At 46.6% G+C, this 27,198-nt stretch overlaps 1 protein-coding gene across 4 annotated transcripts; it reads right to left on the bottom strand.

Annotated features, from left to right (window-relative positions):
* Positions 1 to 27,198, bottom strand: zgc:173742 (DNA topoisomerase 1). Of its 4 annotated transcripts, XM_031564914.2 has the most exons (21): positions 26,848 to 27,198; positions 26,311 to 26,432; positions 25,213 to 25,282; positions 24,225 to 24,277; positions 22,994 to 23,128; positions 22,758 to 22,814; positions 22,504 to 22,591; positions 21,886 to 22,025; positions 21,539 to 21,654; positions 20,143 to 20,264; positions 17,887 to 18,009; positions 17,294 to 17,481; positions 16,036 to 16,180; positions 14,117 to 14,260; positions 11,074 to 11,259; positions 7,273 to 7,341; positions 2,356 to 2,470; positions 1,521 to 1,648; positions 1,196 to 1,290; positions 790 to 939; positions 12 to 495 (listed from the first exon to the last, which is right to left on the bottom strand). In XM_031564914.2, the coding sequence occupies exons 2-21, from the start codon at positions 26,391 to 26,393 to the stop codon at positions 393 to 395; spliced, it is 2,310 nt and encodes a 769-aa protein (XP_031420774.1). In that variant the 5' UTR covers positions 26,394 to 26,432; positions 26,848 to 27,198; the 3' UTR covers positions 12 to 392. The 4 variants fall into 4 exon arrangements, with proteins under 4 accessions (XP_042562015.1, XP_031420774.1, XP_012697944.2 ...); XM_042706081.1 differs by lacking the exon at positions 26,848 to 27,198 and having other exon boundaries at positions 1 to 495; XM_012842490.3 differs by lacking the exon at positions 22,758 to 22,814 and having other exon boundaries at positions 13 to 495; positions 26,848 to 27,196.

The following is a 27,198-nucleotide window of genomic DNA, read 5'->3' as shown; positions in this document are numbered from 1 at the left end:
ACCGTTTTCACTTTACCACTGTAAATAATATTACACTGAAATTGCTGAGGGGAAATCAGTGTCTGCCTTCTCTAACAGACAAAGGAAAGCTTTGCAGAGTTTTTCCTTTTCGTTTTTTTGACTAACAGCACAGCAGGCGGAAGCGGTTTGAGCTTCACTGAAATCACCATCAAGGCTTGAAGCGTCTTTGAACAGGGAACTTTATTCACAAACTTTGAGTAAAACATCAGAGATAAAAGCAGTTAAACAACTGGCTTTGAAACACCAACAACGATAAGATTTTAAAAGATGATTTTTGAAATATGATTGAATATTAAAAGCAAAATGGCTGAACAACTAGAAACATTTGATTAAAAGTGCTACACCCTGTAGAGCTGAGACACCCAGCCCCTTCAGAACTCAAAGTCCTTCTCGGTCATGTCGAGCGCCCAGGCAAACTTGTCCCTCTGTGACTTGTTGTAGACCTTGTCCAGTGGTACCTCCATGTTCTTGCACCTAAATGGGACAACACAAACTGAAACACTACCAAAAAACATAAATAAAAATAATACAAAAGCTGTGTTTGAGAGATGTTAAATAATGCAAACACTTCCATAGCCTGCACAGAATGGTCAAGTAGGCTACTTCAATTTGAATGCTTCATTTCCATGCACTTCATACACTCTTGTCCATCTCTAGTCTACCTTCCATCGAGTGCCTGTGTGGGTGAAGTGTATGCTAAAAGAGTGTGTGAAAGGGCTTTGAGAGTGTGTCTGAGTGTGTACGGACGGGTCCTAGACGGGTCCTCACCAGGCCACGCTGATGCGTGGGTCCAGGTAGTTTAGCTTGGAGGTGCCGAGGGCGATCTGCTTGTTCTCCTCCTTGTCTGTGGCTTGGACCTCCATCCTCAGGAGCTGCTCCTTGACTCGCATCACAGCCTTCTGTTTCTTCTCCAACACACTGGCGTTAACACACACACGCACACACACAGAGACAGACCGTCAGACGAACACGTAACGCAATGTAATGTAGTTCTGAACATCTGTCCTCTATGAGATAAGCTGATGCTGAATGTATATTCCAAAAGCGAAACTATTCTGCAGTGTATGGCGTGTCCACGGTCAGTGGCTGTTTCTGAATGATGACGTGGCCTTGTCCAAAACTCAGAGTAAACACTGCGCAGCTTGTGGCGTGCTCACGGTAAGACATCACTCACGCCTTGAGCTTGGGGTCCTTGCTGCCTTTGGCCTCCTTCTTGGCCTTCTTCAGCTCAAGCTTGGCCTGGGCCATCTGCTCCTTCCTGGTGTCGATCTGGGGGAGAACAACAATGGCTCCTCACACTTACAAACTAACCACAGCACACACACACACGGCCGAGGAAAAGACATTTGTCCAGTACGTCCTTGTGTTTATAAACTCTGGTGGATTTCAACAGAACTTTCTTTTGCCCATCCTACTTTGCCTGTAGATAGGTCAGATACTCTTGCTCTGTTCATCGTCTAGCACGTGCACACGCACACACACACACACCCCTGGCTCACCTTAGACTGCAGGTTTGCCATGGACTGCTCAAAGGTTTTGGGTGGGGCGCGCTGATGGTTACACAGGATGGCCACCGCGCGGTTTGCCCGGTTGTAGGAGAGGAGCTTCTCTGCAGCGCTGTCGACCACTGGAGAAGTGTGTGTGTGTGTGTGTGTGTGTGTGTGTGTGTGTGTGTGTGTGTGTGTGTGTGTGTGTGTGTGTGTGTGTGTGTGTGTGTGTGTGTGTGTGTGTGTGGAGGAGGAGGGAAAATTGAAGTCATGGAAAGAATAGAAAAGCTGCATTCAATTTTGTCACGGCTAATTAAACAAAAAAAGCGATTCTCAGAATCTGGGACCTGTAAAACTGTGGCTGAGGACTGACACAGAAAGAACGGATGAGGAAGGAGATTAAAACACATAAAAAGAAAAAGTTGAAATAAAAAATTAAGACTGAGATGCTATGAACTCACTGCAAGTTGCCAATACTTTGTGGCCTTAGCACAAAAAGGACTTGCATGCTTGTGCAATTACTCTTCAACAATTACACAAACACTCTTTGAGGAATGAGAAAAGGGTGTAAAAAGAGCCTCATCCACCTGGTCCTGAGACTGCCTTCTTACTGTCTAACCTAATGTCACCAAAATAACACACTTTCAGTAAATATTCAACTCGCTGACTGTGGCCTTGCAGTGCCTTACAGGCGAAACAGGATGTAGTTTAAAGGAACTGAGGACCACAGACAGAACAAGCGAGAGAGAGGGATACAGAGAGAGCAAGAAAGAGAGAGCAGAAGGAGTAGAGGGACCCACTGTTGAGAGAGTGATACAGAGAGAGAGAGAAAGAGAGAGAGACCCACTGTTGGACAGCTCCTTCAGCTGCTGTTGCAGGGTGATGGAGGCGTTGTATGTTCGGAAAACCTTAGCCGTCAGTCCGGGCATCAGAGAGCTCAGGTGTTTGTTCAGTGTAGCAGTCTGAGGAGACGGAGACGAACACACACACACACACACACACACACACACAGAGTGATCATTAGACAATGCTCACTCCACACTGAAGTATACACATGAGAAAAGCATGATATAATGAAGATGACTAACATTTAAACAAACTGCTTGACACGCAATGTGACACGCAAATTTACACACACGCTGGACACACACACACACACACACACACAGGAAAGTGAAGAGTAGAGAGGCTAGTGGGCAAATACTCCACACACCCACCTACATAAAAAAGGCACAATTCAGGCAAAGAGTGATCCCACACAAAACACACACGCCTACTCACACACACATCAGTCTAACGCACCACGCAAACACACATTTCCCTCTTTACCACTAGATGGCACTATAGCTCTATGATTTTCCCCCTTCACCTTCAGTCACCCCTCCCTCTGCATCCTCAGAGGAAGGAGAGAAAGACAAACACGCTCTCCATATTTATTACGCCCATCATTTAGGGAGAAGGGGATTATAAAACACATTAGTCAACTTTTAGACTCATTCTAATGCCTTTGCAAGAGAGACGGAGAGAGTGACAGAGGGGGAGAGAGAGGCAGCGAGGGCAAACACAAAGAACGGATGGATATGCCTTAGCTTTCATCATTTACACATTCACACACACACACGCCCGAATACAAAACACTTAAGACACACATCATCTCGCTGCTCAGCTGTCAAGCCTAGCATGTTATGAGTCCTATGCAACATTCCATAAATTCACATATATACACACACGCACACACATCCAGTCAATCACATAAAGACACACATCAAAGTTCAGATTGGTACATTCCACCTCCGCAACTATGTTTTTCTATACAGTCAGATCCTATAACTACACACACACACACACACACACGTGAAGTGCATGTCAGTTCATTCCACTCTGAGCTGAAGACCAAGGCAATAAACAAACTCCATGGCACTTCTCCAACCTGTAGCCCAGACCAATCAGTCCATCAGCCCGTCAGCGTGACACGGCCCTTGTTACTGCTCTTGACCTTTCTGTGGGTGGAGAGACCGCATGGTGGACAGGAGCCCTGAAAGGCACCGCTTCAGCTGCCCCTGGGACGCTTCACAAAGAGCACCGCTGTCACTCTCAATGCTCACACCACATCCCAGCGGTAACACACACACACCCTCATACAGACCACCTCAGACACACACACACACACACACACACACACACACACACAGACGTCCTCAGACTCAGACACACACACTGACGTACTCAGACACACACAATCTCACACAGACCACCTGAGACACAGACACACACACACACTGATGTCCTCAGACAGACACACACACACACACACACACACACACACACACACACACACACACACACACACACACACACACACACACACACACACACACACACACAATTCCTCAGACTCAGAGACTGACACACACACACACCCCCACTCACTCACAGACATCTTCAGACACACTTCAACCTGTGGGGAACAGGAGGTCAAATTGTGTGTGTGTGTGTGTAACTCGTATACCTGCACAAACCCACAACCCAATCACATTTACCCACTAAAAGAGACGGAAAATACTTTCCCTATAAACTTTATCTCACTAAAAGGTTTGTTTGAGTATGAAGAGACTCTCAACTTTGTTATCTCTGAACAAGTGGACTGCATACTAAGTGCCATCTATGGATGTGAGTGTGTTTAAGAGTCTGTGGCTGTGTCTAGGTGTGTGTGTGTGTGTGTGTGTGTGTGTGTGTGTGTGTGTGTGTGTGTGTGTGTGTGTGCGTGTGTGTGTGCGTGTAAGAGCACATCGTATATTCTCGTGCTCACACTACTGTGGAGTGGTTGACCCTTCCAGCAACTTTCAATGAGACAGATGGAAAGAGGGCTGTAACGCACGCACACACACCTTCACATACACACACACACGCCACATGCACACACACACACACACACACACACACACACACACACACACACACACACACGTTCCCCAAGTCCCATCACAAATACTGGCTCCCATTGCCTTACAGTGTTTCTTTGGACTCCTGCACAGTTCATCGCACTCACTTGGAAAACAGGACACCTCTTGAATATCTATCCAGAACACGTTTTTAACCTCGACATTTAACCTCATCACCATCCCAGTCAGATGGTGGCACCATTTCCTCAAAACTTCAGGGCCAGGGACGCTGGTCATGATGTCACTTCCTCATGCTACTGACGGATGCTCGGACTTCCAATTTCATTCTGTTTAAGAAATGGGCTGAACATGTACTTCAAGGGTGAGGATCCACACACACACACACACACACACACAAACACACACACTGAACTCTCTATCAGACCTAACAAAAGGGGTGCAAATGTGTCCAGAGATGAAACGCAAGCTTTGACACTCATGGGTAGAGACGGCGTTGTCTGCACCACACAGCAAGGCTGCCTGTTAAACCAGAGATGGAGCAGAATCTCACCAGCTGCCTAGATCCTAACTCACTAATTGTTAGTTTGTGGACATGCCTGAGGCTGCCAAATATCAAGATCACCAACTTACATACATAACACACACACACACACAGATTCCCTTCGGGGGAAGAGGGGGGTAATAATCTGGCATGGCCAGGCTGCGGGGGGCTGTTATTAGAGTCGGGGCAGATTAGCAGTTCTGGCGGTCCCTCCTCCGGCTGGCCTTTTTAAACGGCCAATCAGAACTCTCTCCTGAGCGCCGCAGCTCCTCAACGTCTGGACAGCCCCCAGGCTAGCAAGACACCCTACTACTCTACACCTCTGAGACACACACACTCTCCCGTGGACCAGAGGCTCACCCTACTTCTCTCTCTCTCTCTCTCTCTCTCTCTCTCTCTCTCTCTCTCTCTCTCTCTCTCTCTCTCTCTCTCTCTCTCTCTCTCTCTCTCTCTCTCTCTCTCTCTCTCTCTCTCTCTCTCTCTCTCTCTCTCTCTCTCTCTCTCTCTCTCTCTCTCTCTGCACTAAGGCCTCTCGCCCCCTCTTCAGGCCTCTCAAACACACACCTGTGTACAGGCCAGCCACCTTCACTTTAACTCTCTACTTATGCGCATCTCTCTCACACACAGACACACACCCACCCACCCACCCACCCACCCACCCACCCACCCTCCCTCCCTCCCTCCCTCCCTCCCTCCCTCCCTCCCTCCCTCCCTCCCTCCCTCCCTCCCACCACTCAGACGAACTCCATCCTTCCCTCATTCCCTAACCTTGAGCCAGCCCTCCAGGCTTCCTGAGCAGGCACTGGCTGAGCTCTGTAAGTTCTCTCAGAAGCCTCTCCATCTTTCTCCTCCGACACCTACCTATCTGAACCCTCTATCTCCCTCCACCACTGGCCAGCGCCTCCTACCCCAGGCCTTCCTGCAAACAATATTTTAGGCTTGGCACTACGAGATTACAGTATGAAAAAAAAAAACATCATCATATTAACCTTCTGCCTGTGTGTAAAAATATATCATCTTATTCGCCTGGCATTTCATGCATTTTGGGTGTTCTGGCACACAGTAAACCGCTCCAGGGGGCCAATGTACTTTTCACCACCAACTTGGCCAGCCAAAAGTCAGCGGGCATAGTGCAACTTTCTTTCTCAGCCCATCTCTTGCTGTTGCCAAGCTCTCCAACCCCCTGTACCATCAGCAGAATGGACATTCATAACGACGCCATGTTCCGTGTCCAACACTGAATATGAGACGCTAATGACCCATTTGGTTTTCAGAGGAATTGTTCCACAACCATTAAATATGCGTCCGTGTGCTTATAAATACCCAATGTCATAAGAGTCAACAAGGTCCTGCTAAAGTAGGACGTTTTGGACGGATGGGCATTGCTTACGTCCATTCCCCCTTTGTGCATATGCTCCATTCTACTCCCGTGCTCCATTCTACTCCCGCGCTCCATTCTACTCCCGTGCTCTACTCTACTCCCGCGCTCCATTCTACTCCCGTGCTCTACTCTACTCCTGCGCTCCATTCTACTCCCGTGCTCTACTCTACTCCCGCGCTCCATTCTACTCCCGTGCTCTACTCTACTCCTGCGCTCCATTCTACTCCCGTGCTCTACTCTACTCCCGTGCTCCATTCTACTCCCGCGCTCCATTCTACTCCCGTGCTCTACTCTACTCCTGCGCTCCATTCTACTCCCGTGCTCTACTCTACTCCCGTGCTCCATTCTACTCCCGCGCTCCATTCTACTCCCGTGCTTTACTCTACTCCCGTGCTTTACTCTACTCCTGCGCTCCATTCTACTCCCGTGCTCCATTCTACTCCCGCGCTCCATTCTACTCCCGCGCTCTACTCTACTCCCGCGCTCCATTCTACTCCCGCGCTCCATTATACTCCCGTGCTCCATTCTACTCCCGTGCTCTACTCTACTCCCGTGCTCCATTCTACTCCCGTGCTCTACTATGCCGTGGATCTGGCACACTTCCGGCAGATCTCTTGCCAGACCAGACACCAGGGTACCATGACTCATCTACTTCTCCCGTTGGGACGGGCCATAACCATCCTCTCCTCTAACTCGCCCCTTTGTGTGCCTTAAAGCGGCGCTGTGACGAAGAGTCATTTCAAGATACGTGGCCAAAGTGAAAGTGACAGACAGGCAAATATTGTGTCAGAGGCCATGTGAACTATAGAGAGAGAGAGTGAGTTTAAAGAGAAAAATATTAGTGTGAATGCTGTGTGAGGGTGGCATGTTGGGGAGTGTGTGTGTGTGTGTGTGTGTGTGTGAGTGAGTGTGTGTGTTTAACTCTAGCTATAGACTCACACTCAAGCGGTCGAACAGGTCATCTCCTGGCTGCTTGTTCTCCAAGAAGAGCTTGAGGTTTTTGAAGGCCTGGAAGGAGGGGGGGGGAGAGAGAGAGAGAGAGAGAGAGAGGGGGAGAGAGAGAGAGAGAGAGAGAGAGAAGGTAAACACTTTCATTTTGGAGCAATCCAACGTGATCACGAGGGGAGCACAGAGATGAGTGCATTCTGTACCTCTCCCGGGGCCTCGTAAAAACGTTGCAATCACACAAAAATGTTGCGTATGCCATCTTTCATGCTCACGCTCAGATGCATCAAAAGTGAAATGACCGCAAGAATGTGCGTTCCTCATCACCAACTTGATGTCCAGCATACGCACATTTCTAATGGTTTTAGTCAGTTGAGGCTATGCAGTGCAATAACTAATATTACCAGTTTGTGTACGAGTCCGTAGGCCCACGTGTGAAAACTATTACTCTTCAAAAGAAGATCTACGCAGCACTGACATGTGGGCCTTAATGGAAATAATAACACATCACAGTGTATGCAGTTTAAAGAGACAAGTAAGCATGGGCAAATGCTATGCTATGGACTAACTAGAGTCTAACTAGAAGGGCAGTCGGAGAGCGCAGACCCTCGACAAGGCCAAATGGCCTATCTCGCCGTTTTAATGAAAGCCTTAAAATTATTTGTGGATCCGTCCAGTGAATTTAATACATTTTGCGTAATCCTGCTGCCAAACTAAAAGACTGAACTGAAGCCATGACCTTGTTGGTGGTGGTAATAATAAGCCACTTTAGCCTTATTAGAGGATATTGCCAATGGCAGAATTAAAGTGGAGCGTGTATTTAGAGAGATGCCACTGATCGCTTGATCGCTGTTTTGGAACATTAAGCCACGATAAGCCTTTTTACATTAAGCGTTTTAGAATGTCCCCATCAACCATGTCTGGTTTCCAAAAGCCATCCTCTTGAAAGTCTGTGTGTTAGACTGCGATGCTGCCATGAGTCACACATTTGCCCGTTCCCTTACCAGTGCTTACCACACCAGGTTTCTTGGCAACAGGGGCACGCCAGAGGGTACTGGCAGACCGGTCCGAATGGGACAGGATCATCTGTATATCAGCCAGGTGTATAAAGTTCCGATATGAAGAGTTTGACCAGGCTAACATTAAAAGCCAATTGCAGTGAGAGCCGTTTTCCCCCATGTGAGCAGAGCGATGGACACACACACACAAAGGCGGAGGTGGAATTAGACTTTGTTAATAGAAAGCACTCTCATTCCATCAACGTGCAAATTAACCGTGATGCAGAAATGTGACTGACTAATATAGTGGCAAGGTGGCCTGGTGACAGGGTGCGCAATGGGTGGCTTCTTGGCACACAATTAATTTGATGTCAGAATTGTTTTATATATATGTATTACACACACACAGTGTGTGTGTGTGTGTGTGTGTGTGTGTGTGTGTGTGTGTGTGTGTGTGTATATATATATATATATATAGTTATTTTCATTTATTGTTCAACTGCCCATCAAGACAACGTGGTTTCCCAGTTTCAGACGCGGCTGCTAAATGCCCTCGCCAACCCCCAGACTGACCGAGGATCATTCAGTGCCACTCTCTGACCCCACTGCATTAAGAGCCACTGCCACCTGCTGCCACTCCAACTGCCTTCTTCTGTTCTTAATGCCAGAAGTCTAATTGGCCAAATAAAATGAGTTTTCTTGCCTTTCCATCGGATAAGAGCACAACATGGGGGTGTCCTGGCCTTATTTATAATTAATAATATTAGCATATTAAAATGAGTAACTGAGGGAGGAGAGGGAGACAGGAAGAGAGGGAGACAGGAGGAGAGGCAGACAGGAGGAGAGGCAGACAGGAAGAAAGGGAGACAGGAAGAAAGGGAGACAGGAGGAGGGACACAGGAGAGGAGGGACACAGGAGGAGGGACACAGGAGGAGAGGGAGACAGGAGTGTGCTGCTCATGCACGTGCGCTCAATTTCCCATTGATGGCGATGTTGGAAAAACAGGTGTGTGGAATCTTGTGTGTTTGTGTTTGTGTGTACGCATCTTTCAGGCTTTGTGCGTACGGTACATGTTTGTATGAATTCTACGCAAGGCTTTGTAGATAAGACCCTTGTTGTTTCACAAATGACAGAGGGATTGGGGGAGAGATGGACAGAAAAAGAGAGAGGTAGAAATGGAGGGGAGGTGTGTGTGAGTGTGTGTGTGTGTGTGGGGGGGGGGGCTCTCAATTATATCTGACATTTCCAAGAAGTCCCGTTTCCCTCGCTCTGGCTCCAAATAAGACGGCTAAAATATGCATGGAACTAATTAATCGCCGCAGATGTGTTGCTTTTAAAGCTGCCTCATTTGAATAACAATTTCTCCTTCAGCCAAAACAGAGGAAGCAGAAGAAGAATAACAAGAGCAACGAGAGGAAGGAGAAAAAAAAAAAAGGGAGGACATTTGTCCTGTAGTGGTGAGTGTGTGTGAGTGAGAGAGAGAGAAAGTGTGATTTAGACATGGGCACAATTCCAATTTTTTGTTTTTTTTTCAGACAAAAGCAGGTGGATGATTGACACTTCTACAGACAAGAGCTGCTGTCATTCTCAACACACACAACCACCCTGCCACTAAACTCTTATCGGAGATATGTCAGAGTGATGAGAAAGCAGAAGTCTTAAACCAGCGAGTCTATGAGCTCCCACAGCTCTTTACTTCTAGGGCACACTCTGCCTGCTGCTCCGTCTGTGGTGTAAACACACTTAGACAAGGGCAGTAGCATTAACCAGGCATGTTTGGGTGTGTGTGTGAGTGAAACATGAGCTTTTTCCTGTTTTTATGCATTTCTACATGTAGGTTAGGGTTTGTGTGTGTGTGTATTTGTGTGTGTAGCACCACCATTGGTGGTCGTGTGACAGGCTGACCCGCTCTACATATGTAATTTTGCTGCCCTCGTTTCGCGAGGGGGAAACGAGAAAATTACACCTTTCTTCAATTAGGCCTGACATTTTGGAGAAGCCCCGGCACCGCTCGATAAAGCCCCCCTACCCCCACCTGCTCAAATAATCAGCCAACTAATTACGATCAACTGATGAGTTTCTTTTTAAATGCCCCCCATTTAAATAATTAAAACCTCTGCCAAGCAAAACACCTCAACTGGCAAGAAAAAAACACTTTCTGCCCCCATCCCCCCCCCCTCTCTCCATCTCTCTCCTTTTGTTCACTGGTTACATTTTTCTCCTCCTGTAATGTAACAGAGGAAATCATCCCCCTCTCCTCCTGGGGGACTGAAGCCTGCTCCTGGTTACCCAGGGCCTGTATGAGGGCTCCTGGATGTTCTGAGTGCTAGGACCTGGTGACTGGGGGGGGGGGGGGTCTGTTTCTGTGAGCCTAGCCGAAATCAGAGTGGAGTCACTTCCTCCTTTGCCATCTTTTTTTCCCCCATTTTCTTTTTCTTTTAAAGCCCCTTGGGAAGGTGGTGGCGAGTTAGGTGACTGACAGCTTAGCTCATGCTTCCGGGGGGAATCAAAGAAGTGTGTGTATGTGTGCAGGAGTGTGACTGTGTGACTGTGTGTGTGTGTGTGTGTGTGTGTGTGTGTGTGTGTGTGTGATGGGAGGCATTTGTGCATGCATGTATGTATATGTGTCAGCTGGTGTGTGTGTGTAGGAGTGTGACTGATGAACATCTGTGTGTTACTGTGTGTGTGTGTGTGTGTTTGGGGATATTTGTGCAAGTACGTATGTGTGTGTCAGCTGGTGTGTGTAGGAGTGTGACTGATGAACATCTGTGTGTGTGTGTGTGTGCTGGGCCTTACCCTTTTGCTGACTGGGACCTTGTTGTAGTAGCGGATGCTGTCTTTACCCAGGAAGTCAAACTCCACCACACAGGCGTGTCCGTCCAGCGCGTCATGGAGGGTGATGTGCTCCACGCGCAGCGAGCAGCAGCCCACCGTGTCCGCCCCCTCACCCTCCTCCTTCTCGTTACCCGCTCTCAGAGCCAGCTGGAGGGGGAGCGCACACGCACACACACACACACGTGAGATTCAGAGGGTGACATGTTTTTGTTGGTGCAACCTTTAGGTACAACTCTTGGCCTCAATCAGAATCCACCCGTTCCACTGCGCGCGCACACACACACACACAACCCCCCCCCCCCCCCACACACACACACACACATCATGAGAGCATGTAAAGCGAGTAGTCTGTGGTGAGAGGGATGAGCGTTTCAGTGAGTTTGTGTGTGATCCCTTCTGCCCTCACCACTCCACCACTGTGCCACAGGCAGCGCCAAACCACCATCACCCCACGGAGCTTTCAGCCTACGGCAGTCAAAAGAGTTCATAAAAAAAAAATGGCAGAGGGACAAAAACAAAGAGTAAGTGAGAAATATGTTGGCTGTTGGCTAGCAGATCAAACAGAAAACAGAAAAACCTACCAAAAAGTTAACTACCTCCGGACGCCATCGGCCTAAATCAACACACTGAGTAAATGTCATGTATTTTTACATGGACGTGAAGAAAATGTAGACCTGCTTTTTCTACAGGAGGCCCTGAATGGTATTGGAATGGCTGCTTTTGTATTCATGGTCAAGAACACTTAGCCTCTTCTGCAATAATACAATCACATAGCTCCTTGAAATGACCTGCAACATTGCTTCAAAGTTTGACCGTATCACTACACTGCTCACAAAGGTACTAAATTGCAGCTGAACAGCTAAAAAGTCAGGCCTATTGAATGCCTGTAGTGCTTTGACAAAGCAAAATACCAGTCTGACTGTAAAACTTGGCACACAGGTTCAGGTCCTCCACAGAAGGCAGGGTTTCTGCGGTCACCATGGGCCATGATTATAAATCTGATTGAACTAACAGTGCTTCCCCTCAAGCCAACTACAGGGGAGAGGCCAAAAGCCATGTTGAATAGGCTACTGTGTTTTGACAGATTAAGATCTTACCTTGAGTAGCCGTATTAAAGCAGTCATTTAGCATGAACTAAAATTACTACTTCACGCTAATGCAGGGGTTTTCAACCAGGGGTCCGCGACAGCATTGCAGGGGGTCCGCGACATGAGCCTATGTTGATCAGTTCACCATTGACTTTTTTTATTTTTATAAATATACCTGGGCCCGTCGACATATTTATGTCTGAATAGCCAAGTCACATTGCCCAAAATACTGATGTAGACCCATATTCAGCGTAGAATTTACACTGACAAGTATTATAGGCAGAATATGTGTGCGGGGGGAGGGGGCGTGGCGGCGGCGGCGGTTACAAACATGAAAAAGAAGGGTACGGGACTGTAAAATGTTTTGGGAATCACTGGCACATCAGTGGGCCGCGGATTACTTTCTGGTCAGAATGGTGGTCCCTGGGACAAAACCAGTTGAAAACCCCTGCGCTAATGGATTACTAATCACTCAAAGGCTTTTGAGGCCCTTTTTATTTTTCCACACTTCCATACTTTTGCGTTTTTTTTGCTTTTGCCAATGTTTATGCAAAGAACGTATAATGACATTTGTTCTTGAAATAGCACTACAGAAATAAATTTGTATTGTGTGCCTGCTGCACATCTTTTACACATTGCAAGAACACCTGGGCCACCCAGATAGAATGTGCTTCAACACACAACTCGCAGCTTCCATCTTCACCCACCCACTGACTTAGGTTCTACGGAGTTGGGAGGACATCATAAGTGGCTCCGACAATTAATTTAAATGCAGGTAGCGTCCATAGCCCAAAGTGCTCTCCAGCTGATCTTCCTCATCTCAACATCATGCCAGTTCATCCATTACCCCTGCTTTGCTTGAGAAGCTGCTGCTGCTGCTGCTGCTGCTGCTGCTCGTCTAGCCTTGCACAAACTCCTGCACCTCTTTCCACTCGGGTGGGCCATCTTTCTTTGGGGAACCTCTCTCTCCAACTGGAGAAACGTCTGCTGGTAACACGAGTAATTACTAACTCAATAAAGTAAACGAAGCGCTCAAACACAGAATACAACACCATGTCTGCTCTCATAGCAGTCAAAACAATACACTGTGGAACTTGAAGTTGCTTTCAGACATCAGACAGCGACCTCTAATCCTACGCTTTGGCCCATTTGCCAGTACTGTTTGGGTGTGCCTGGTGTCCACTTTTCTGCCCCTCAAAACACAAAAGAAATTCTACTGTCCCTGTCATTGAGCTGGTTTTGCAACCAGACAGAATGTGTTTTAATGAGCCAACACCCATTCACAACTTGCATTAGGCAAAACTAAGGCTCTGCGGAGTTCGTAAGTACAGCATAAATGGCTCCAACAATACATTGAACTTCAATAGAGCACAACTATCAAACAATTAGAGGAGACAGACAGACAGACAGACAGACAGACAGAGACAGACTGACAGACAGACTCTGTTTCCTTAGGAGAGTGGATGTGGACAGACTGCCAGAATGGCGGTATGGACTGTATTCTTGGCCAGGAGCCCAGTGCTACAGCCAGCCCTGCCTGAGGCTCCATGCTTGTGTAGAGCCCAGCAGCAGCAGAGTGGAGCTCTTGGCTGCTGAGAAGGTCACCGTATCAGACAGAAAGGAAAATATCTACTGATCCGCCTCACTCTCCTGAGAGCCATGAAGCATCCTGACGTTCTCTGGGGCTTCCTCTCTTTCTCAGAGCCACCCAGCTCTCAGGGGGAAAGGTTGAGAGAGCAACTCAGGGAGAGAGAGAGAAAGTGAGAAGAATGTGTGAGAGAAAAAGAGAGCGAGAGAGAGGGATTAACAAAGAAACAAGGAGGAGAGAGTGTGAGGGATGGACATAGTGACAAAGAAAGTGAGGGAAAGTAAGAAGGTAAGAGAAAGAAGCCAACATCCAGCTTATTCTCTGTCACCTTGTCGATGAAGTAGAGGGCCACAGCTCTTTGGCGAGTGACCATCTGTTTGGACTTGAGGTCCTCCTGGTACTGGGTTCTGATCTGGTCCACACGGCCCTTCAGCTGCCGAGCCACCTCATACTTCTCCCAGTCCTTCTCACCCTGAGAGACAGACACAGCACAGTCTCAACACACACATACAAAAACACAAACATGCCCGCGTGCACAAACACACACACCATACATTGAAGAGGAGACGAGCGCGAAAGAGTTGGTTCTCTCTCTCTCACACACACAGGCAAAGCCCTCAAACAGCAGACATACTAGTTATTTCCCTACTCGTACAGAACACACACACACACACACACACACACACACACACACACACACACACACACACACACACACAAATGGCATGCACAGGAGGTGGTCACATTGAAACTAGGGTTAGAAAAGTTCTGGGGTGGGGGGGTGTAAAAGGTGGCACGGCGAGATAAACGACTGGGGTAAAAGACCAGCAGGAGACCCCACACTGGGCTTGTTGTGCCACATGCGCTTGACTGATGGGCGCTCTGACAATGCAGTTTACTGATTGGATTACGGGCGAGGAGGCGGGGACAGGAGGAAGATGAATGAGGTCAGAACACACACACACACACACCGATGATGATCTATAAGATGAAGTAAGACTTCTCTCTCTCTCTCTCTTTCATTCGTTCTTTCCTTCTTTTTCTTCCCCCTCCCCACACACACACTCACTCACTCGCCTCTCTCGCCCTTATTCTGGTTGATTAAATACAGGAAAAGCTCTGAAGTTAAATGTCATCAAATTGAATCTCCCTCACAGGGAGAGGCTAGAAAGGAGCAAAATCCATAGAATGGGAGGTGAAGGGCATCGGAGTGAAGGAGGCAAAGAGGCACAGAAGGAAGTGATGGAAGGAGGAAAAGAAGAAAAAAAAAAAACAACAAATGAGTATTTTCTGGTGCTGTGAGCCTAAATGTATTCAACTTTTGTCAATAGCTACCATCAAAGCAGTCGTGCCATCAAAGTAGCTCGTACCTAATCTGTGAGCTTTTAAAGTCTGAGAAGATAAACCCCAAACTCCTCTTCCAAACTTCCTAATCTGTTCTGGCCAGTGGTGCATGGGAACCGACAAGCCCGTGAAGAATGAAAAGAATCTTGGGGAAGGCAAAGGAAGTGCAGCTTCACTCTAGTGGTCGACCGATATGGGTTTTCCGACGGCCGATAGACAGCAGGGCGGCCGATGGTTTTAATAAATCAACAAAAATACATCTCATAAAATACAACAATTTAACAATAACAAATGAGACTGACTGCAGTGCACTTATTTTAAATAAAAAAAATGTGTCAAGTAAATAAATACACAGGTTATCCCAAAAATGTTTTAGTGTATTTAACAGCAGCACTCATTAGCAGATGGCTGCATCTCCTTGTTTCTGAGTGAACTGAATATACGGGCAAAATATGGCCCCATTTTATAGTGCATCTTCAGAGGTCTACTTGTTGGAGTTGAACTCAACAGCCAAACAAATACACTCCTCCCCTTCCATGATACTTCTGAAGCTCCGCTGTTTACCGGCCTCGTGAGCGCAGGCATTGGCTGATGCCAATTATCTCAAAGTGGCATGTAAATAGGCCCAATTAATCGGTCAACCACTATTTCACTCGTTGCGATAACTGCGAGGCGGAACTCAACATTAGCAAAAATGTGGTCCATTGGAGCATGAATACAAAATTAAACTTGCACAGAAAGGCAGCAAACAGAAAAAAAAACCAACCTTAGGTATGCTAGCCTCTCTACATTTCTCACATTCAGCACTGAACAATACAACACGCCACATGCCAATTAACTCTACACAAAGCTTCACAATGCTGCCTACCTGCCATTTTGTCTGTCTGCCTGTTACCACCTCACCTTCAGCTTAGAGTTGGCGTTGAGCATGATGTACTTGACCGATCCCTGGACGTTCTCGGTCCAGCTGGCCAGCCAGGTCACCGTGTTGTCGTGGCGAACCTCCTTCCACCGATGCCCTGCAGGGGGTTGTGGGATATGGGAGCCCCTGTGGAGAGAAGCTGGAGGTCAGCTGATAGGGCGAGGCACTAATGACATCACTGTGTGAACACCACCACGACCATGAGCTCGAAACCCAGGGAGCGCATACACCGATGGAAATGTATATAAATACATACACTGTACTGCAAGTCACTTTGCATGAGACTCTTACTAAAGAAATAAATCTAAATGTAAGGAAACAAGTAAGCTGAATGGTTGGCAATGAATTGGAGACTATGGGTGAGATGAGTCACCCATTTCTAGAGCTATAATATAACTATTACTGACCAATGGCAGGAGGACCAATATGTCAAATTTTTGCACCTCAGAAAAGTATCGTTTTCAGTGGCAGAAAACACAGTTTTAGTAAGGAGGAAAAGGCAAAACTGAGAAATAATTATGCGTTTTCAAATGTACCCGGGTTAGTGTGGACGTAGGCTTAGAATACTTCTGAAACTCTGAATTCTTAACTCAAGGGCAAAGGAATCATATCTAATCATGCCAGGCCCTACTTTATTTCAAACTAACTCTAAGGTAGTTTTGAATTTGTATGACAAAACTCTAGTCAACCCAACTCTGAGAGAACATTACAGTTGGTTCATACAAGTTCCAACACTACCTTAGTCATCCCCAACCCTATTGTAACTTCACCACGCTGAACTATGAACCAAGCATCCTAACCCATTCTGATAGGATGCCTGCCCCTTAACCCAAGGCTAGTGGTGTTGCAGTTGATCATGACATCCTGTTTTGATTGGATTGATGCTTCTACGAAGGACAGTACACTATAGCCCAACCACCCCAAACCCTACTTCACTTCAAACCAACTCTAAGGTAGTGCTGAATTTGTATGACAAAACACAAGTCAACCTTAACCCAATTTTCACTTCACTTTCACTAAACTCTTAATACTGACCAAAATGACCAATACTGACATCTCTAGACTCTACCTGACCAAAATTACCTGCACTGGCATCTTTAAAGTACTCGTAATTTTCGTCAGTAAGAGGCTTTTTCATGCCAGTACTGCATATTCTGGGCATCATCTTAACCCACTCTGACAGGACAGGCCCTGTAACCCAAAGCTGGTAAAAATGTCAGTCTTGTGTTTTTTCCTGACTTGCTGCAGTTGATGATGACGTCCTCTGGCTGGACCCTCTTCTTCAGCATGCCCATCTTGGGGTGTTCGCCGCGCCCACGGAACAGCCCCGGCGGCTCAATCTTAAAGTTGCCAATGCGCTCCTTGTGGTGGTCCAGCAGGCAGAAGCCGAACTCGTCAACGATCTTCTGGTTGGCGTCCTTGTTCACCTAGCATGGGCGCAAACGTGGTAAAGTCAAAGTATTGCGCTTATTCATACAGCACCATTAGCACAACACATCCAACTTGAAACAAGATCAGATCTCCGACATTCAGTTTTTTGTGACATTGATGTTTACATTATTTGCTAATTCTACTGAGATATGCTCTGATTTCAGTTAGTCATTGTATTATATTTTCATATACATAGCTAGTTTTGCTGGCAAATGCCAACCAGGGTTTCACTTCCTGAAGTCAACACAACTAGAACACCTTAAGTCTGTAGGGCTGGTTATATCCGGTTTGGAACTGCTTATGGGGTTTGTTCTGCCTGAATGGTGCTGCCAATGCTCTTCCTTCAAATTTAGATCAATCAAACACACAAGTACACACTTGGGAACACAACACACACACACCAGTTTGTCCTCTTTTGTCATGTTCTTCCGGGCCTCCACCTTGTTCTTGTGCATTGTGTGGAGCTCTGTGAAGTTACACTTGTTGAGGTCAGTGATTACTCTCCTCTCCTCCACATTCATCTCCTGGTAACACACACACACACACACACACACACACACACACACACACACACAAAGACAGAGTGAGAGAGAGAATACTTTTAGAAAAATCCCTTTAAAAGCGGTGACATGGCTTTTGATGTGAACTAGGCCCAAAGACCTAGCAGGGAGCACTTGCCATTTGAATCTAGCCCCCCCCTATTTGTTGGTAAATGACTTTTAGGTAAACTTTAGAGGTCTTTACAGCCTTCATTTCTGTGGTTGCCAGGTAACATGAGTGGCCAACAAGCAGGGCAGCTGCCATTAACCTAGCATGTAGAAATAATACAAAATGGCAGCATACTGTGTGATTATGGCTTTGCCCGACAGGGCGCCTTTTTAAAGGTTTAAGTAAAGCACGCGAGTGGTGCGAGTTGTGGGATTTTTGAGGAGTGGCAGAAAATGACTATCATTTCCCTCAGTGTGTAACTAGGCCTCTCTGGCCAGGAGGAGTCTCCCCATCCCCTCTGGCACCATTAGCCCTCCACCACTGTGCCGCCCTGGGACACGGCCTCAAACAGGCCTTTCTGTGCTATTATTTTGGAATAGAAAAGGTCTACCATTTACGGTTTCAATAAAAGCTTTCCACTCCAGAAGCATTTCAGGCCATGTGTGAGGGCCCATGTTCCCTCACTCCAACAAGTGTACAATTTCAGGGGTACACCTAGATTTAGGCACTTCATGACAAGATTATCCATCTGGAAATGATCTGAGGAAATTCTGGCACTGTCTTACAGGGAGATCTGCCAAAAAACAAAGCTGGCTTTCATCCCAAAACTTCCCCAGAGTGTGTCAACGTCTTTTCTGTTTGAGTCTCCACTGCAACTTTAAGCTCCCTCTCCAACTACAACTCATCACACCCTCATTCAGGTAAGATGGGAGACCAGGCTTTCACTGCCACTGCTTGATGACACGAATTCCATCTACAAAGACGTCAAAGCAGAAAAGATTTTTCCTTTCTCTGCTGCGGCGGCTCCTTGTGAGTGAGTGACAGGGCAGACGGTGGGCGGAGACTCAGGCAGCCATGCGAGGCAAGCCTGCCTTGTTATAATAAAGCAGTTTAATTGGATTTGTTCGCATGCGGGGAGCAAGTTGTCTGGATTAGCATATCAACGCCTTTACACAAATCGTATTTTCAAGAGCATTGAGCATTAACCAGCACGAAATTAATTCTGCATGATACGCCTCTGGGCTTGGCGGGGTGCACAGTGGGTGAGAGAGTGCACCTCCTTCCCCCCCAAAAATGTATCACTTCAACCCCCCCCCCCCCCCCCCCCCAATATCTCTCCCCTAGCAAATCCTCAGTCATCTCACTCCGCAGTTTGAGAAGGCAGATTACCATACCATGGGAAGAAAAAGTGGCAGCACACAAAAGCTGGTAGCAGCACACTAAAGTCATCCCTCAGGAGGGAAACGGAGGGTAAGGCTGAGACAGAGGACCCCTCCCCTGAGTGTTCCACTCTCTCAACCTCAAAAAAACCCAAACTACCCTAGGGGTGCAGTTCTGGGCTTCCTATATCAGACAGACACTGATTGTCAAACTCGGGTTTAGAGGAGGTAATACCTGCAGAGAGGAAATTAGCTACAACACCAGGTGTAGAGAGGACATTAGCTACAACACCAGGTGCAGAGAGAACATTAGCTACAACACCAGGTGCAGAGAGGACATTAGCTACAACACCAGGTGCAGAGAGGACATTAGCTACAACACCAGGTGCAGAGAGGACATTAGCTACAACACCAGGTGTAGAGAGGACATTAGCTACAACACCAGGTGCAGAGAGGACATTAGCTACAACACCAGGTGCAGAGAGGACATTAGCTACAACACCAGGTGCAGAGAGGACATTAGCTACTACACCAGGTGTAGAGACGTCATCCTCTGTGCTTCAATGGTGTGGCTTGCTCGATATTCTTTCGTTTATCCATCAAAATGATTTGTGCTCGGACCAACAGCAATGAATAGAATTAAATAGTCATAAAAGTAATCTGCCATCGTAGAAAAGTGTGACTGATGAGAGAAAAGGTGCTTTCGTTTGTTTTATTCTTCTCCCTTTCCATGGTAACCACTGAAGAGGGCCGGAACGGACCAGTATTGGCACCTGTCTTAAAACTCACCTTCCTCCAGTCCTTAAAGAAGTTGCTGCGGAAGACTTCTTTTATGGTGTACTCGTGGTCCAGCATCTGGGCAAAGAACAGGGCTGTCTCTTCTGTTATAGGGCTCAGCTTCATCACTTTACCTGCCACACACACACACAGAATGTGTGAGCTTATACATATGTACACACCATGGACACACACATACACCTTTAGTTTCACAGACATGCAGACAACTACAACATGTTGACGCAGTCACACAATGATACACACGCACGAAAACGACCCCCCCTGCCCCCATCCCTCCTCCCCTATCAATCTCTGGTAAACACAAAGATTCCTGTTCCGAGTGTAGTTAGCAAAAGGTTCAGCAAATAGCCAGAATGCCTCGAGGAATTGTTTCATTCTACATGCAGAGAGAGAGAGAAAGAGAGGGGAGAGAGAGAGCAGAGAGAGAGAGAGAAAGAAAAAAAGAAAGAGAGAGAGAGAAAGAGAGGCTGAGTTCAGTGGAGCATCACATGCCAACTTCTCAGGACTTCGAGGCCACCTGGCCCCCCTTCTCCCCTGGCTCTTGGCTACTGATTCATTCTCGCGATCGATGGCACGGAGGGCCTGTGTGTTTACACTCCCTTTCAACGGCATGAGTCAGCTCCTGAGGAGAGTAGCTGCAGTGCCTTCCTGCCAAGGCAGAGAAAGCAGAGGGAAAAGGGCGGAGGAGAAAGGGGGGGGGGAAAGCCCCCAAGAAACGACGAAGGAGTATAAGAAAAAGGACTCCCAATGATTAAACGAAGCAGTGCAGCTTTTACATTTTCACTTCAAACTGAGGCTCCCTGTGGAACCGCGATCAAAAATGGAATCGAATCAATGGAACATTCAAAGGAGTCTATTCCATCTGGACCAATCAGCAGGGAGCGAAGAAGCTTTCTTAAGATGGCTGACTGCCTGGCTGACTACCAGTGGAGGGAAATTACAATGGATGGTTGGGCCGCACAGGGTCAAGCCAGTGACAGAGGCACTCAAGACACAGACCTATTCCAAAGCCCTGTGAAGAAGACTAAGAGGAGGAGGAGGAAGAGCGATTAAAGTCATCTCTGAGGAAAAAACAAACTTCAAAACACACTTAACACCTTTAACTGTTGCTTTTTCACCAACTAGCCAGTCAGGGCACAGGCGTTTATGTGTTCTCTGCCCTTGAGAATGGGCGCGAACAATTTATGACAGTCTACTATCTTTGGACTGCTCCTGCTATGACTACGATGGTGTCTTCAAACATTGGAACGGCATGGTAACTTGACATGTCGAACTAAATAAACTTTTTTTTTTATGATTTTTATGATCCATACCATTACTATCTCACTAACTTTTCAACGAGTACCTAACTACTGCCCAATAGCCTGTAACATCACTGCCATCTCACCATTGTAGTAGAAATGGACGTCGGCCGGCAGAGGCTGGTATTCTGGAGGGAAGAAGGGCCCTTTGTGTTCCAGAAACCTCCACTTGATTCCATCCTTATAGCGCTCCTCTTCCCACCTGAAGCAGAAAGGAGGCAGACAGATGGCAGACAGGTAGCAGACAGGTAGCAGACAGGTGGTACACAGGTAGCAGACAGGAAGCAGACAGGGCACTACTGTTTTTCCTGCAGCAGTCTCGCAACATGAGAGAGCAATACACCAGACAATATATCAACACAGGAAATCAACAACATCTCTCTCACTCTCTCACACACAAACACACACGAACACACACACTCTTTCTTTGTACCATCTCCAACGCTGCTGCTCTTCCTCCTCCTTGAGCTTGAGCTTCAAGGCTCTGGCTGCCTCCCGCTCCTCCTTGGTCTTCTTCACTTTGTCGTTCTCGCCCTGCTCCTTCGACTCCCTCTTGGGCTCCCTCTTGGGCTTCTGGGAGATCAGCACGAGAAGGCCATCTTTACCGACTGAATTCATCTCTTACACGTTTAATCTTCCAAGCGATACCTCCGTCTCAAGTGTCTAAATATGCTACGAAAATACCACTAAAACTAAAAAAAAAACACTTCCTAAAGGAGATCGCGCTGCCTGCAATGCAGCAAAAACAACTGATTCTGATTTCCAGTTTCAATCTGAGTGCGATATGATGGCTAAACATTGGTTACTTCTACAGATTATTACTCAGATCTATGCCTCCTGATATCTCTCTTACATCCACATACTGAGGGTCATGACTTTTGGTAATTTAAGGCAATTGAAAAAAATCATCTCTGAAATGTGTCAGAGGTGTGTGAGATAAGCTTGCAGCTGTGTGCGTGAACACCACTTTTTTTTCCTGATACAATCTGCCAGGTCAAACTATCTACAGCCAGGTATTCTTATCGAGGGGCTGCAGGGCGTCCGACTTTACCTTCATTTTCTCCTCACTCTTCACGCTCCTCCTCTTCTTCTCAGAGGTCGCCTCACCATCTTCCTCAGCTCTCTTATTTTTCTTCAACCTAGAGAACACATCAACAAAACAAACAAGCAAACAAACAAACAAACAAACAAACAGATCACCTTAATGAGTGTTCAAAACATTCTCACACACATGCCCCTGACATTGACAAAGGGCTTGTTTCCATTCCCCCTACGGCCTTGAGGAAAGTAATTCCCTGTACGCACAAAGAAGGGCCGGGCACTGCTGCATCTGGGATGTCCCAATCCATGTAGCTGCTTGTCCTGGCCATGTTGAAAGAGAATGATGAACTCAGCCAGGCTCACCTCACCTCAGGTCTGGAGAAGTTCTATGACATCATCACACATCATCCACTCTCTGTGATGTCACAGTGCGCCGGCATTCTAGAGTTTTCTCTACAGAACTCTTGTCTAGAGAAGCAGAGCCACTTTGGGCCACTTACAGTTTCTTATCGGACTTGTGAGACCTTGAGGGCCCTTCGTCAGCCTCCTCCTCCTCCTCTTTAGGCCTCTTCCTCTTCTTCCCTCTCTTCCCCTCAACGTAGTCTGCATCATCAGGCTCCTCTTTCACGGTCAGCCTGGGAAACACAAGGCAGCAGGGAAGGTCATCTCTCAACTGACAGCACAAAAACCACAGACACACAAAGCTCCTCCACAGAGACTCTTTTTTTCAGCTTGATGAAAAGATGAGGTACTCAGTGGCCAATAAAATTGACATAATTACAGTTATAACAATATTTTATAATGGAGGCTGATGAAAATTAAATAATTACAGGAATCAAACAATAATGATTGCATAACTGCGAATCCATTTCCATGCCGTGCAGCACAAACAGAGAGACAAATTAGGCCAATTAACTCATTAGATATAACCATGACAACATGTTGCAGGATATTACATTATCATTTCCAAAATCATTCCGTAGTGAGAAAAAGGTTTTTCTTCCCCACCAATTTTTTTTGTCAATATGCTTCACACAGCTTATGAGTATTAGTGTAACTGCCATAGCACTTAATTAAAAAAGGGGACAAAAAAAATCCCAACTGTGCAGATAACATCTAAAGAGCAGCAGTAACAAAAGCAGTCAATAAGGCCTACTAAATGTCCCTGTGAGAGAGAGAGAGTGTGTGTGTGTGTGTGTGTGTGTGTGTGTGTGTGTGTGTGTGTGTGTACAAGCCACCCCAATGCTGTCCATCTCCTTATGGAACAGATTTCCATTCATTACTTTTCTGACAAGAGACCGTTTTTTTCCCTCCCTCTTAATAATGCAAGAAATTAATTTCCTGAAAGGGAGCCAGTGTTCAGAGGAAAATCAGAATATGTAGTACCCAAGATCCTGGACATCGAAATCAGAATTAATTTCCATTCTCCAGTAGCAGGGGAAAAAGCATGCAAGAGCGATGGAGGGAGAGGGGGAGAGAGAGAGAGAGAGAGCGATGGAGAGAGAGAGGTGGGAGGGAAGGAAAAGATTAGATTCCATTTGAGACGCAAATGGATTAAAACTCATTTCTGTGCCGTGGCAGCTAGGTGCTGATCCAATACTCTAAGACCCATATTGCGTTGCTCATATGACACCAACACTCTACCAGAGCCACTGTAATTAGCTGGCCTTGCCTGAGCACTACCCCCCTGTGTGTTCACACTCCAGACCGAAGACACAAGAGACCACTCACCGCATAGTGCAATCTATTTCAGAGTCAGGATCCTCACTCTTTACGTCCTTGACCTGACAGAGAGCACAGTGTAAACACAGGGCATTCAAATCTCAAACACTTGACAAGGACACAAGAAAAGACCATACATACATACATAAATTTGATCTACATAATACATAGAGGGGAAGGCCTGACATTCAATTCCCTTTGTTGCCTTACTTGCATTTGACATCATTTTTTTATTATCTGTAGTCTGTGTTTTGAGTCACTGCTGCCAAAACTAAAGTAGCAGTAAAGTAGTTTAAGGAAAACTAAAGTAGCAGCCACACACACTTTCACAAGTTTAACTTTATAACAGCAAGGCATTATGAGGTCACCCCTACTCTTCAACACTAAAGAGAGTGGGGTACTTAGTGATGAACAAGAACCAAAAATACCGTTGAAATGTAATCCTCGTTACGATAACCACATTTCAGCCCCTGGAGAACCTTATATCCCTGGGAAGCACAGAGGCCTGCTGGGAATAAGGAACCCATTTTGGAGAGAGGCTCAGAGGAAAAGCTGACCCACTTTGAGGGGACCCCCCTGGGTCACTTTCCAGGGAGCCCAAAGTCACTGGTGGAAAGGCTGCTGCTGAGACTGTATTGCAACATGTGTCTAAACACGCCTAACGAGACACTGTCACATTCCAGGCATAAATCTCTCACTGGCCAGAGAGATCTCATGCAAGGACAAGCTGACGTCATGTAATAATAAAACACTTATGCTGCTAGACAACAGTTGACCGGTGATAAAATGTAACTCCTAAAATGCAGAGCGTGTAGGTTTGGTGCACCTGTCCAAAATAAAGAGGGGGAACAGAAGAGAGCTGAACTTTATGTGCTTTGAATCGCGTCAAAGGAAAGGGCTGAAGACCAGCCAACCAAACCTGCGAAGGTGGGGCAGAGCCCCTGCAGGCTTACAGGATGCCGGAGGAGATGAGACAAACATCACAGGACTACATTACCTTCTTCTGAGCCTTGGCCTTGCCTCCATTTTTGTTTTTCCCTGCAGCTTTGGCTCGAGCCTGTTTCACACTTTTTACACAGACAAGAGTTGGGCAGGGGGGAGATCAAGGGAGAAGGAGAGTAAGGTATGAGTGAAGGAGTGTGGGTGGGCGAAAGGGAGAGAGAGAGAAAGCGAGAGAGAGAGACAGACAGGATGAGCGATAGAGGGGGAAGATACACAAACACACCGGGGAGACACAGAAGGGAACAGATGACACAAAGAGTTTATCGTCAACCCAGGGGATAAGCTGTTAGGCATGTCTCATCTTCCATGTCCCCACCACCACCACCCATCCACCCCCTTCCCCAGCTTAGCTCAGGAGAGCATGACATACGCCAGAGCGCCATCAGGGCTCGTCACAGGAGGCTGCCGTCAGCTCTGCCACACAGGTGTCTCTTCCTCTTCCTCTCGTCTGATTAATTAACAGGGCTGGGGACGGACCGCTGCCGCGCGCACAACACACGCTTCCCACATCACCACAAATTAATATATTCACCCAGAGGAAGGAGTACACTACTGTGGGTGATGGATGCACGAGCCGAGCCCGCCCACCCACCCACCCAGTCAGTCCACACGCTCCACAGGCAGATTTATGACTGCTGGTGCAGACCACTTGTTCTGATGTGCTATCCGCTTTTGGCTGGGGAGACGGTGGGGCCAGGGGAACACGGCTGGAGTACGGTGTATGATGATGTGCAGCTGTTCTCTGTTATTGAGGACTATGGGATGGAGCGGGTTGTATTTGTTTTAATCTGAGGATTTTGTTGCCATACTGAAAGCCTATTCAGCAACAATTCTTAGTAGTGGCGGATAAGCCACAAACTGCTTGGTTTTATTAGCAGAATGGTAGTAGTGGCTTTGGTAAAAGCAGTATTTATTCCATGTAAATAATACAGTTTTGACTTGACTGGCATCTATGGTGAAAAGGCTTGTACAGCTCTAGCTATGGCATCATTGAAGGAGACCAATTGTAACAACACATCAATGAATATAAAGCCTCTATGCACACAGAGGACATTGTCTACGTTGAGATGCAACAGTAATGATCTGTACTTACCCAGATGTAGTCCCACTCTTCTCTTTGATCATGTTCTCATTTTTCACCATCCCTTTATTATCCTCAGCAGTGAACTGCGTCATTGGCAATATAGATCAGTGGGGTGAAAAATCGGATTAAACCTGGGAAGAAATTTGAGCCAATTCAAGGAAGGCATGAACCCAAACTGGTGTTTCATTTTCACTGTGTAGTATCTAAAAGTAACGTTTAGCAGCTTGATGTTAGATTAGCTTCAGTGTCCAATAGTATGTTAACAAGACTTACTTTACACAAGGGTATGCTTGTAAACAACTTTCAAAACATTATGTGGCCTCACTAACATAAAAACTCTATTTTTTAAGATGCTAATGTAGGACTGAGCATTAATGTTGTTACCAGCTAACATCATTAACCTTAGCCACAAGCTACATTATATTGCTTCTTGTTGTCAAAAAAGGGACATTATGAACATCTTTCATTTAAAAACAGATACTTTCACGAAATTATTCCAACATAACGTTAGCTGTTTTCAAATTCTGCAAAGGTCTCATCACTCACTTTTTCAATCCAGTGATTCCACGTGTTCACACACAGGTTTGATGGTTCTAGAAGCCAGATAGCTACTGAGCTCAGATTAGCACAATCAATGACTAGCTAACATGCCATAGTGAATTTAATGATGTATTTTTTTTAAGTTAGATTAAGAATCGGATCAGAGCAGTTTGTGTAAAAATCGGCAGTGGGATATAGACCTCAGAACGAATTTGTTGGTAAACCTCTTAGATCTGGATGGGATTTAAAAAATATGCTCAGTCAGGTTAGAGCACTTCAGAAAGTCGTTCAAACAGAGAAGCGGAAGTGGAGCAAAAAAAAAAACTATCGAATTAGCGCCCAGCCCACACACTAATC

The sequence above is a fragment of the Clupea harengus genome, chromosome 3 (genome assembly GCF_900700415.2).
Source record: "Clupea harengus chromosome 3, Ch_v2.0.2, whole genome shotgun sequence".
NCBI lineage: Eukaryota > Metazoa > Chordata > Actinopteri > Clupeiformes > Clupeidae > Clupea > Clupea harengus.
This window is presented reverse-complemented; position numbering and strand designations above follow the sequence as displayed.

Coding starts and splice junctions, on each gene's coding strand:
- zgc:173742 (XM_031564914.2), bottom strand. CDS start 26,393: ATGACGCAGTTCACTGCTGAGGATAATAAAGGGATGGTGAAAAATGAG. Junction 14,261..16,035: donor ACGCCAACTCTAAGCTGAAG/GTGAGGTGGTAA, acceptor TCTGTCTCTCAG/GGTGAGAAGGACTGGGAGAA. Junction 11,260..14,116: donor CCCTCTACTTCATCGACAAG/GTGACAGAGAAT, acceptor CTCCCCCTCCAG/CTGGCTCTGAGAGCGGGTAA.